The sequence below is a fragment of the Heptranchias perlo genome, unplaced genomic scaffold (genome assembly GCF_035084215.1).
Source record: "Heptranchias perlo isolate sHepPer1 unplaced genomic scaffold, sHepPer1.hap1 HAP1_SCAFFOLD_283, whole genome shotgun sequence".
Classification (NCBI taxonomy): domain Eukaryota; kingdom Metazoa; phylum Chordata; class Chondrichthyes; order Hexanchiformes; family Hexanchidae; genus Heptranchias; species Heptranchias perlo.
Genome location: NW_027139295.1, coordinates 32620 through 47215, shown reverse-complemented (window position 1 = coordinate 47215; position 14596 = coordinate 32620). Strand labels below are relative to the sequence as shown.

At 49.8% G+C, this 14596-nt stretch overlaps 1 protein-coding gene across 1 annotated transcript in view; it reads left to right on the top strand.

Moving 5' to 3' along the window:
• LOC137310877 (interferon-gamma-inducible GTPase 10-like) overlaps positions 1-7660 on the top strand; it is a gene marked incomplete at its 3' end in the record, with an annotated part of 59070 nt that extends 51410 nt beyond the window's left edge. The window contains exon 2 of the mRNA XM_067978424.1: positions 6511-7660. Within this exon, the coding sequence (XP_067834525.1) occupies positions 6511-7660 (1150 nt within the window). The remainder of the gene's footprint in view (positions 1-6510) is intronic.
• Positions 7661-14596: the final 6936 nt, after the last annotated feature.

Here is a 14596-nt window from a genome sequence, read left to right as displayed (position 1 = left end):
ACAAGGTTAGTATGTACGCACACCCGTAGTACACAAGGTTAGTATGTACGCACACCCGTAGTACATAAGGATAGTATGTACGCACACCTGTAGTACACAAGGTTAGTATGTACGCACACCCGTTGTACACAAGGTTAGTATGTACGCACACCCGTAGTACACAAGGTTAGTTTGTACGCACACCCGTAGTACACAAGGTTAGTATGTACGCACACCCGTAGTACACAAGGTTAGTATGTAGGCACACCCGTTGTACACAAGGTTAGTATGTAAGCACAGCCATAGTGCACAAGGTTAGCATGTATCCACATCCATAGTACACAAGGTTAGTATGTAAAGACACCCATAGTACACAAGGTTAGTATGTATGCACACCCATAGTACACAAGATTAGTATGTACGCACACCCGTAGTACACAAGGTTAGTGTGTACACCCGTAGTACGTAAGGATAGTATATACGCACACCCGTAGTACACAAGGTTAGTATGTACGCACACCCGTAGTACACAATGTTAATTTGGACGCACACCCGTAGTACATAAGGATAGTATAAAGCACACCCGTAGTACACAGGGTTAGTATGTACGCACATCCGTAGTACACAAGGTTAGTCTGTACGCACACCCGTAGTACACAAGGTTAGTTTGTACGCACACCCGTAGTACACAAGGTTAGTATGTACGCACACCCGTAGTACACAAGGTTAGTATGTAGGCACACCCGTTGTACACAAGGTTAGTATGTAGGCACAGCCATAGTGCACAAGGTTAGCATGTAAAGACACCCATAGTACACAAGGTTAGTATGTATGCACACCCATAGTACACAAGATTAGTATGTACGCACACCCGTAGTACACAATGTTAATTTGGACGCACACCCGTAGTACATAAGGATAGTATAAAGCACACCCGTAGTACACAGGGTTAGTATGTACGCACATCCGTAGTACACAAGGTTAGTAAGTACGCACACCCGTAGTACACAAGGTTAGTTTGTACGCACACCCGTAGTACACAAGGTTAGTATGTACGCACACCCGTAGTACACAAGGTGAGTATGTACGCACACCCGTAGTACACAAGGTTAGCATGTATCCACATCCATAGTACACAAGGTTAGTATGTAAAGACACCCATAGTACACAAGGTTAGTATGTATGCACACCCGTAGTACACAAGGTTAGTATGTACGCACACCCGTAGTACACAAGGTTAGTGTGTACACCCGTAGTACGTAAGGATAGTATATACGCACACCCGTAGTACACAAGGTGAGTATGTACGCACACCCGTAGTACACAATGTTAATTTGGACGCACACCCGTAGTACATAAGGATAGTATAAAGCACACCCGTAGTACACAGGATTAGTATGTAAGCACATCCGTAGTACACAAGGTTAGTCTGTACGCACACCCATCGTACACAGGATTAGTATATACGCTCACCCGGAGTACATAAGGATAGTATATACGCACACCCATAGTACACAAGGTTAGTATGTACGCACACCCGTAGTACTAAAGATTAATATGTACGCACACCCGTAGTACACAAGGTTAGTATGTACGCACACCCATAGTACACAAGGTTAGTATGTACGCACACCCGTAGTACACAAGGTTGGTGTATACGCACACCTGTAGTACACAAGGATAGTATGTACGCACACCCATCGTACACAGGATTAGTATATACGCTCACCCGGAGTACATAAGGATAGTATATACGCACACCCATAGTACACAAGGTTAGTATGTACGCACACCCGTAGTACTAAAGATTAATATGTACGCACACCCGTAGTACACAAGGTTAGTATGTACGCACACCCATAGTACACAAGGTTAGTATGTACGCACACCCGTAGTACACAAGGTTGGTGTATACGCACACCTGTAGTACACAAGGATAGTATGTACGCACACCCATCGTACACAGGATTAGTATATACGCTCACCCGGAGTACATAAGGATAGTATATACGCACACCCATAGTACACAAGGTTAGTATGTACGCACACCCGTAGTACTAAAGATTAATATGTACACACACCAGTAGCACATAAGGATAGTATATACGCACACCCATAGTACACAAGGTTAGTATGTACGCACACCCGTAGTACACAAGGTTAGTATGTACGCACACCCGTAGTACACAAGGTTAGTATGTACGCACACCCATAGTACACAAGGTTAGTATGTACGCACACCCATAGTACACAAGGTTAGTATGTACGCACACCCGTAGTACACAAGGTTAGTATGTACGCACACCCGTAGTACACAAGGTTAGTATGTACGCACACCTGTAGTACAGAAGTTTCGCATGTATACAAAGCCGTAGTACATAAGGATAGTATGTATGCACACCTGTCGTACACAAGGTTAATATGTACGCACATCCATCGTACACAAGGTTAGTATGTACACACAACCGAAGTACACAAGGTTATTATGTAAGCATGCCTGTAGCATGTAAGTTTAGTATGGAATCATTCCCATTACACACAATGATAGCATGTAAACATTCCCATAACACACAATGATCGTATGTAAACATTCCCATAACACACAATGATAGTATGTAAACATTCCCATAACACACAATGATAGTATGTAAACATTGCCATAACACACAATGATAGTATGTAAACATTCCCATAACACACAATGATAGTATGTAAACATTCCCATAACACACAATGATAGTATGTAAACATTCCCATAACACACAATGATAGTATGTAAACATTCCCATAACACACAATGATAGCATGTAAACATTCCCAAAACATACAATGATAGTATGTAAACATTCCCATAACACACAATGATAGTATGTAATCATTCCCATAACACACAATGATTGTATGTAAACATTCCCACAACACACAATGATAGTATGTAAACATTACCATAACACACAATGATAGTATGTAAACATTCCCATAACACACAATGATAATATGTAAACATTCCCATAACACACAATGATAGTATGTAAACATTCCCATAACACACAATGATAGTATGTAAACATTCCCATAACACACAATGATAGTATGTAAATATTTCTATCGCACACAATGATTTTTTTTTATTTGTTCATGGGATGTGGGCGTCGCTGGCAAGGCCGGCATTTATTGCCCATCCCTAATTGCTCTTGAGAAGGTGGTGGTGAGCCGCCTTCTTGAACCTCTGCAGTCCGTGTGGTGACGGTTCTCCCACAGTGCTGTTAGGAAGGGAGTTCCAGGATTTTGACCCAGCGACGATGAAGGAACGACGATATATTTCCAAGTCGGGATGGTGTGTGACTTGGAGGGGAACGTGCAGGTGGTGTTTTTCCCATGTGCCTGCTGCTCTTGTCCTTCCAGGTGGTAGAGGTCGTGGATTTGGGAGGTGCTGTCGAAGAAGCCTTGGCGAGTTGCTGCAGTGCATCCTGTGGATGGTCCACACTGCAGCCACTGTGCGCCGGTGGTGAAGGGAGTGAATGTTTAGGGTGGTGGATGGGGTGCCAATCAAGTGGGCTGCTTTGTCCTGGATGCTGTCTAGCTTCTTGAGTGTTGTTGGAGCTGCACTCAACCAGGCAAGTGGAGAGTATTCCATCACACTCCTGACTTGTGCCTTGTAGATGGTGGAAAGGCTTTGGGGAGTCAAGAGGTGAGTCACTCGCCGCAGAATACCCAGCCCTGACCTGCTCTTGTAGCCACAGTATTTATATGGCTGGTCCAGTTATGTTTCTGGTCAATGGTGACCCCCAGGATGTTGATGGTGGGGGATTCGGCGATGGTAATGCCGTTGAATGTCAAGGGGAGGTGGTTGGACTCTCTCTTGTTGGAGATGGTCATTGCCTGGCACTTGTCTGGCGCGAATGTTACTTGCCACTTATCAGCCCAAGCCTGGATGTTGTCCAGGTCTTGCTGCATGCGGGCTCGGACTGCTTCATTATTTGAGGGGTTCTGAATGGAACTGAACACTGTGCAATCATCAGCGAACATCCCCATTTCTAACCTTATGATGGAGGGAAGGTCATTGATGAAGCAGCTTAAGATGGTTGGGCCGAGGACACTGCCCTGAGGAACTCCTGCAGCAATGTCCTGGGGCTGAGATGATTGGCCTCCAACAGCCACTACCATCTTCCTTTGTGCTGGGAATGACTCCAGCCACTGGAGAGTTTTCCCCCTGATTCCCATTGACTTCAATTTTCCTCGGGCTCCTTGGTGCCACACTTGGTCAAATGCTGCCTTGATGTCAAGGGCAGTCACTCTCACCTCACCTCTGGAATTCAGTTCTTTTGTCCATGTTTGGACCAAGACTGTAATGAGGTCTGGAGCCGAGTGGTCCTGGCGGAACCCAAACTGAGCATCGGTGAGCAGGTTATTGGTGAGTAAGTGCCGCTTGATAGCACTGTCGACGACACCTTCCATCACTTTGCTGATGATTGAGAGTAGACTGATGGGGCGGTAATTGGCCGGATTGGATTTGTCTTGCTTTTTGTGGACAGGACATACCTGGGCAATTTTCCACATTGTCGGGTAGATGCCAGTGTTGTAGCTGTACTGGAACAGCTTGGCGAGGGGCGCAGCTAGTTCTGGAGCACAAGTCTTCAGCACTACAGCTGGGATGTTGTCGGGGCCCATATCCTTTGCTGTATCCAGTGCACTCAGCCGTTTCTTGATATCATGTGGAGTGAATCGAATTGGCTGAAGACTGGCTTCTGTGATGGTGGAGATATCGGGAGGAGGCCGAGATGGATCATCCACTTGGCACTTCTGGCTGAAGATGGTTGTAAACGCTTCAGCCTTGTCTTTTGCACTCACGTGCTGGACTCCGCCATCATTGAGGATGGGGATGTTTACAGAGCCTCCTCCTCCCGTTAGTTGTTTAATTGTCCACCACCATTCACGACTGGATGTGGCAGGACTGCAGAGCTTTGATCTGATCCGTTGGTTGTGGAATCGCTTAGCTCTGTCTGTAGCATGTTGCTTCTGCTGTTTCGCATGCATGTAGTCCTGAGTTGTAGCTTTACCAGGTTGGCACCTCATTTTTAGGTACGCCTGGTGCTGCTCCTGGCATGCTCTTCTGCACTCCTCATTGAACCAGGGTTGATCCCCTGGCTTGTTGGTAATGGTAGAGTGAGGAATATGCCAGGCCATGAGGTTACAGATTGTGCTGGAATACAATTCTGCTGCTGCTGATGGCCCACAGCGCCTCATGGATGCCCAGTTTTGAGCTGCTAGATCTGTTCTGAATCTATCCCATTTAGCACGGTGGTAGTGCCACACAACACGTTGGATGGTGTCCTCAGTGCGAAGACGGGACTTCATCTCTACGAGGACTGTGCGGTGGTCACTCCGACCAATAATGTCATGGACAGATGCATTTGCGACAGGTAGATTGGTGAGGACGAGGTCAAGTAAGTTTTTCCCTCATATTGGTTCGCTCACCACCTGCCGCAGGCCCAGTCTGGCAGCTATGTCCTTCAGGACTCGGCCAGCTCGGTCAGTAGTGGTGCTACCGAGCCACTCTTGGTGATGGACATTGAAGTCCCCCACCCAGAGTACATTATGTGTCCTTGCTACCCTCAGTGCTTCCTCCAAGTGGTGCTCAACATGGAGGAGGACTGATTCATCTGCTGAGGGAGGACGGTAGGTGGTAATCAGCAGGAGGTTTCCTTGTCCATGTTTGACCTGATGCCATGAGATTTCATGGGGTCTGGAGTCAATGTTGAGGACTCCCAGGGCCACTCCCTCCTGACTGTATATCACTGTACCACCACCTCTGGTCGGTCTGTTCTGCCGGTACCTTTCCCATAGCACAATGATAGTATGTAAACATACCTGCAGTCATGATGTCAATTCCCCCCTCTGACACCCGTGGATTGTTACTTTATCTGTCCACTGCTCTCTGTACATTCCTCTCGATCGATTGTTCAGCCTGGCCTTTCTGATCTCTCTTTTTAAGCTGCCAAGTGTCCCAAAGCCGTTCCATATGACGATGTTGGCCCTCTCTGACTATCGTGTAAGATGTGTGTGATTGTATACACAGGGGTATAATTCACTTTGGGGGCTCGAACACAATAAATGGGGCTCTGGTGAATCGACGGTCTGTTTTACACCTGGCCCGAGATCATTTCCATTGAAGTGATGAAAAGTGTAAAATGAATTTCACCCCTCCCCCCAATCCCCCCATGGTCTTCTGGGTTCATTAACCAATTAACGTTTGATGGTGTGAGTCACACAAACAGACAACTTGACAGAAACGTAAGGGTTTCATTTCCTCAGGGTTTGTCCTGTCCCGCTGTTGTAAACAGGGTCTCGATACAGTGATGGAGTGGGAGATGTCCCGAGGGAGTTTATCCCCATGGTAGACCAGCTCAGACTGGTGCCTTGTACTTGGGAGTTATCGATTTGCTTGCTGATTCAAGCAATGCAAAAATACAATTAAAAAATTCAAGATGGACAATTTTTGCCACTCTGGCATTTTGTCTCCACTTACAGATTGACGATGGCCGATGTTGGTGAAGAAGATAAATTAAGTTCTCAGTCCGACAGAGGTGGGCTGGAAGCTGACGTCCAGGAAATACAGTCGTACTTCGAGAAATCCAGGAGTGTAAATCTTCACATTGCAGTGATTGGAGAATCAGGCACTGGTAAATCGACCTTCATCAATGGTTTACTGGGTATTGGTGATGGAGATGATGGGAAAACAGAAACAACACTGGAACCGATAATGTGGAATCATCCAAACAAAGATACGGTCAAAATCTGTGAGCTCCCTGGGACTGGAGACAGGAAATTTCTGGCCAGTGTATATTTGGACCGTGTAAAGTTTGATCAATACGATTTCTTCATTATCCTCAATAACACTCACTTTAAACAGAATGACGTGTATCTGGCCAAGGAAATTCACCAGAGGAAGAAGAAATGTTATTTTGTCCGAAGTAAAATAGACCAGGAGCTGGAATCAGTCAAAGGACGTGAGAAATCCAAGTACAATGAGGGTGAAACTCTGGACCGACTCCGCAACGACTGTGTTGAGAGTTTGAGGAAGGAGGGGATAAAATCTCCACAGGTCTTCCTGATTTCTAGTTGGTACCTGGATACATTTGACTTTGGGAAACTGCAGGAGGTTGTGGGAAGGGATCTTCCTGATCTGAAGAGAAGGCTCTTTTTGTTGTCTCTCCCCAATATCACCTCCTCGATTATAGACAAGAAGAAAGAAGCCATGATGGATGAGATTGGGAAGGTTGCTGTTCTGTCGGCTGCCTCTGGACCAATCCCAGGACTCTCCATTAATTGTGATATTCCCCTGTTGGTCACCAATCTCTCCTCCTACCGCACAGACCTCGGTCTGGATAATGATTCACTCGGGAGACTGGCAAAGAGTGTTGGGAAGAGAATGGAGGAACTCAAATCAGAAGTAAAGTCCCAGTTTGGGGTGGAGGTGAGAGACGAGGTGGTCCGAAAGGTGCTGATCGAGACTGGAAAGGAGGAGGAGAATGTGAGGAGAAGATTAGCTCAATACCTGGCATCGGCTGCCCCTGACATCGATCCCACCTCCTCCAATATCATCACCTGCATCGTTCTGGAGACGGCTGTACAGGAGATGGTGGAGGACAGCAAGAGGGTGCTGAGAAAGGGTTTCCAGGTGAGGGAGTGGAGGGAGAGGGAGAGAAACCACTTCACAGATCATCATTGTACAGAACACAGGAATAGACACTCACTCACACTCACACTCACACACACTCACTCACACACTCACTCACACAGACACACACACTCACACTCACACACACGCAGACACTCACTCAGACACAATCAATCTCACTCAGACACAGTCACACTCACTCACACACACACACTCACACACACGCAGACACACACTCACACTCACTCACACACTCACTCAGACAGGCACACACAGACACACACTCACACTCACTCACACACTCATTCAGACAGGCACACACACACACTCACACACACACACTCACACACACTCACACACTCACACTCACAGACACACACACTCACACTCACACACTCACACTCACACACTCACTCAGACAGGCACACACAAACACACACACACTCACTCAGACACACTCACTCACACTCACTCAGACACACACACTCACTCAGACACACACACTCACTCACACACACACACTCACTCAGACACACTCACTCACACTCTCACTCAGATACACACACACTCACTCAGACACACACACACACTCACACTCACTCAGACACACTCACACACACTCACACTCACACACACACTCACACAGACACACACACACTCACTCAGACTCACACAGACACACACACACACTCGCACACACACTCACTCAGACACACACACACTCACTCAGACACACTCACACTCACTCACACACTCACTCAGACACACACTCACACACACAGACACACACTCACACTCACTCACACACTCACTCAGACACACACACACACTCACACACACAGACACACACTCACTCACACACAGACATACACACAGACACACACACTCACACACATTCACACACAGACACACTCACACAAACTCACACAGACACACACTCACACTCACTCACACACTCACTCAGACAGGCACACACAGACACACACACACTCACACTCACTCAGACACACACACACTCACACTCACTCAGACACACTCACACTCACACTCACTCAGACACACACACACCCTCACACTCACTCAGACACACACACACCCTCACACTCAAACACACTCACACACACAGACACACACTCACACACACAGACACACACTCACTCACACACAGACACACACACAGACACACTCACTCAGACACTCACTCAGATACACTCACACTCAGACACACACAGACGCACACACACACTCACTCACACACTCACTCAGATACACTCACACTCACTCACACACACACACACTCACACATACACACAAACTCAGACACACTCACACTCACTCACACACTCACTCAGACACACACACACTCACTCAGACACACTCACTCACACTCTCACTCAGATACACACACACTCACTCAGACACTCACACACACTCACACACTCACACACACACACTCAGACACACACAAACTCACTCACACTCACTCAGATACACTCACACTCACTCAGACACACACAGACACACACACACACACACTCACACTCACTCACACTCACTCAGACACACACACACCCTCACACACACACACTCGCACTCACTCACACTCACTCAGACACACGCACACCCTCACACACACAGACACACACTCACTCACACACAGACACACTCACTCACACACAGACACACTCACTCACACCCTCACTCAGACACACACACACTCACACACTCACTCAGATACACTCACACTCAGACACACACAGACACACACACACACTCAGACACACACACACTCACACACTCACTCAGATACACTCACACTCAGACACACACACACACTCAGACACACACACACTCACACACTCACTCAGATACACTCACACTCAGACACACACAGACACACACACACTCAGACACACACTCACTCACACTCACTCAGATACACTAACACTCACTCACACACACACACTCACACACACACAAACTCACTCAGACACACTCACACTCACTCAAACACACTCACACACTCACTCAGACACACACACTCACTCACACACTCACTCAGACACACACACACACTCACACACACACACACTCACACACAGACACACACACTCACACACAGACACACACAGACACACACATTCACACACAGACACACACTCACACTCACTCAGACACACTCAGACACACACACTCACTCACACACACACTCAAACACATACACTCAAACACATACACTCACACTCACACACTCACACTCACACTCCCACAGACACTCACACACTCCCACTCCCACAAACACACTCCATACACACTCACACTCACATACTCACACTCACATACTCACTCACATACTTACACACTCACATGTGCTCACATACTCACACACACGCTCACACACACTCACACACACACGAACTCTCACACACTCATGTGCTTAACATACTCATATTCAGACACACACACACTCTCACATTCTCACACTCACACACATACTCTCACTCTCACATACACATTCTCACACACACTCTCACACACACACTTTCACACACACATTCTCAAGCTCATGCTCTCACACACACATATTCACACACTTTCACTCTCACACACAATCTCTCTCACACAGCCTCATGCTCTCACTCTCACCCACTCACACACAGTCTCACAGACTCTCAAACTCTCACTCTCACCCACACACACTCTCACAGACACTCTCACAGACACAGACTCTCACATAAACAATCACACACACAAATTCACCCTCACACACTCTCACTCTCACACACACTCAAACACTCTTACACACTCTCAAGCTCTCAGCCACACACACTCTCACACTCTCACTCCCACACACACACACACTCTCATACACTAACACACACTGATACACACAAACATACACTCACAGACACTCTCACATACACATACAGACTCTCACACTCACACCTGCACATATTTACACAGACAGGCACAGAGACACAGACTCACACACACACTCACTCACAAACAACAACATGCATTTATATCCCAAGGCGCTTCACAGGAGCGATTATCAAACAAAATTTAACACTGGGGCACACAAGGAGATATGAGGACAAGTGACTAAAAGCTTGGTCAAAGAGATAAGATTTAAAGAGAATCTTAAAGGAAGAGAGAGGGGAGGGATTGAGGGAGGGAATTCCAGAGCTGAGAGCCCAGGCAGCTGAAGGCACGGCTGCCAATGGTGGGGAGATTAAAAAAGGCAAGAGTTGGAGGAGCACAGCGATCTCGGAAGGCCATAGGGCTGGATGTCGTTACAGAGATAGGGAGGGACGATGGACATTGTATCACAGTGAGGGGGGAGGGGAGAGGGGACACTGTATCACAGTGAGAGGGGAGGGGAGAGGGGACACTGTATCACAGTGAGAGGGGAGGGGAGAGGGGACACTGTATCACAGTGAGAGGGGAGGGGAGAGGGGACACTGTATCACAGTGAGAGGGGAGGGGAGAGGGGACACTGTATCACAGTGAGAGGGGAGGGGAGAGGGGACACTGTATCACAGTGTGAGGGGAGGTGAGAGGGGACACTGTATCACAGTGAGAGGGGAGGGGAGAGGGGACACTGTATCACAGTGAGAGGGGAGGGGAGAGGGGACACTGTATCTCAGTGAGAGGGGAGGGGAGAGGGGACACTGTATCACAGTTAGAGGGGAGGTGAGAGGGGGCACTGTATCACATTGAGAGGGGAGGGGAGAGGGGACACTGCATCACAGTGAGAGGGGAGGTGAGAGGGGGCACTGTATCACATTGAGAGGGGAGGGGAGAGGGGACACTGTATCACAGTGAGAGGGGAGGGGAGAGGGGACACTGTATCACAGTGAGAGGGGAGGGGAGAGGGGACACTGTATCACAGTGAGAGGGGAGGGGAGAGGGGACACTGTATCACAGTGAGAGGGGAGGGGAGAGGGGACACTGTATCACAGTGAGAGTGGAGGGGAGAGGGGACACTGTATCACAGTGAGAGGGGAGGGGAGAGGGGACACTGTATCACAGTGAGAGGGGAGAGGGGACACTGTATCACAGTGAGAGGGGAGGGGAGAGGGGACACTGTATCACAGTGAGAGGGGTGAGGGGACACTGTATCACAGTGAGAGGGGAGTGGAGAGGGGACACTGTATCACAGTGAGAGGGGTGAGGGGACACTGTATCACAGTGAGAGGGGAGGGGAGAGGGGACACTGTATCACAGTGAGAGGGGAGGGGAGAGGAGACACTGTATCACAGTGAGAGGTGAGGGGAGAGGGGACACTGTATCACAGTGAGAGGGGAGTGGTGAGGGGACACTGTATCACAGTGAGAGGGGAGGGGAGAGGGGACACTGTATCACAGTGAGAGGTGAGGGGAGAGGGTACACTGTATCACAGTTAGAGGGGAGGTGAGAGGGGGCACTGTATCACATTGAGAGGGGAGGGGAGAGGGGACACTGTATCACAGTGAGAGGGGAGGTGAGAGGGGGCACTGTATCACATTGAGAGGGGAGGGGAGAGGGGACACTGTATCACAGTGAGAGGGGAGGGGAGAGGGGACACTGTATCACAGTGAGAGGGGAGGGGAGAGGGGGCACTGTATCACATTGAGAGGGGAGGGGAGAGGGGACACTGTATCACAGTGAGAGGGGAGTGGAGAGGGGACACTGTATCACAGTGAGAGGGGAGGGGAGAGGGGACACTGTATCACAGTGAGAGGGGAGGGGAGAGGGGACACTGTATCACAATGAGAGGGGAGGGGAGAGGGGACACTGTATCACAGTGAGAGGGGAGGGGAGTGGGAACACTGTATCACAGTGAGAGGGGAGAGGGGACACTGTATCACAGTGAGAGGGGAGGTGAGAGGGGACACTGTATCACAGTGAGAGGGGAGAGGGGACACTGTATCACAGTGAGAGGGGAGGTGAGAGGGGACACTGTATCACAGTGAGAGTGGAGGGGAGAGGGGACACTGTATCACAGTGAGAGTGGAGGGGAGAGGGGACACTGTATCACAGTGAGAGGGGAGGGGAGAGGGGACAGTGTATCACAGTGAGAGGGGAGGGGAGAGGGGACATTGTATCACAGTGAGAGGGGAGGGGAGAGGGGACACTGTATCACAGTGAGAGGGGAGGGGAGAGGGGACACTGTATCACAGTGAGAGGGGAGGTGAGAGGGGACACTGTATCACAGTGAGAGGGGAGGGGAGAGGGGACACTGTATCACAGTGAGAGGGGAGGGGAGAGGGGACACTGTATCACAGTGAGAGTGGAGGGGAGAGGGGACACTGTATCACAGTGAGAGGGGAGGTGAGAGGGGACACTGTATCACAGTGAGAGTGGAGGGGAGAGGGGACACTGTATCACAGTGAGAGGGGAGGTGAGAGGGGACACTGTATCACAGTGAGAGGGGAGGGGAGAGGGGACACTGTATCTCAGTGAGAGGGGAGTTGAGAGGGGACACTGTATCACAGTGAGAGGGGAGGGGAGAGGAGACACTGTATCACAGTGAGAGGGGAGGGGAGAGGGGACACTGTATCACAGTGAGAGGGGAGGTGAGAGGGGACACTGTATCACAGTGAGAGGGGAGGGGAGAGGGGACACTGTATCTCAGTGAGAGGGGAGTTGAGAGGGGACACTGTATCACAGTAAGAGGGGAGGGGAGAGGGGACACTGTATCACAGTTAGAGGGGAGGGGAGAGGGGACACTGTATCACAATGAGAAGGGAGGGGAGAGGGGACACTGTATCACAGTGAGAGCGGAGGGGAGAGGGGACACTGTATCACAGTGAGAGGGGAGGTGAGAGGGGACACTGTATCACAGTGAGAGGGGAGGGGAGAGGGAACACTGTATCACAGTGAGAGGGGAGGGGAGAGGGGACACTGTATCACAGTGAGAGGGGAGAGGGGAGAGGGGACACTGTATCACAGTGAGAGGGGAGGGGAGAGGGGACACTGTATCACAGTGAGAGGGGAGGTGAGAGGGGACACTGTATCACAGTGAGAGGGGAGGGGAGAGGGGACACTGTATCACAGTGAGAGGGGAGGGGAGAGGGGACACTGTATCACAGTGAGAGTGGAGGGGAGAGGGGACACTGTATCACAGTGAGAGGGCAGTGGAGAGGGGACACTGTATCACAGTGAGAGGGGAGGTGAGAGGGGACACTGTATCACAGTGAGAGGGGAGGGGAGAGGGGACACTGTATCACAGTGAGAGGGGAGGGGAGAGGGGACACTGTATCACAGTAAGAGGGGAGGGGTGAGGGGACACTGTATCACAGTGAGAGGGGAGTGGAGAGGGGACACTGTATCATAGTGAGAGGGGAGGGGTGAGGGGACACTGTATCACAGTGAGAGGGGAGTGGAGAGGGGACACCGTATCAGAGTGAGAGGGGAGGGGTGAGGGGACACTGTATCACATTGAGAGGGGAGGGGAGAGGGGACACTGTATCATAGTGAGAGGGGAGGGGAGAGGGGACACTGTATCACAGTGAGAGGGGAGGGGTGAGGGGACACTGTATCACAGTGAGAGGGGAGTGGAGAGGGGACACCGTATCAGAGTGAGAGGGGAGGGGTGAGGGGACACTGTATCACAGTGAGAGGGGAGGGGAGAGGGGACACTGTATCATAGTGAGAGGGGAGGGGAGAGGGGACACTGTATCACAGTGAGAGTGGAGGGGAGAGGGGACACTGTATCACAGTGAGAGGGGAGGGGAGAGGGGACACTGTATCACAGTGAGAGGGGAGGGGAGAGGGGACACTGTATCACAGTGAGAGTGGAGGGGAGAGGGGACACTGTATCACAGTGAGAGGGGAGGGGAGAGGGGACACTGTATCTCATTGAGAGGGGAGTTGAGAGGGGACACTGTATCACAGTAAGAGGGGAGGGGAGAGGGGACACTGTATCACAGTGAGAGGGGAGGGGAGAGGGGA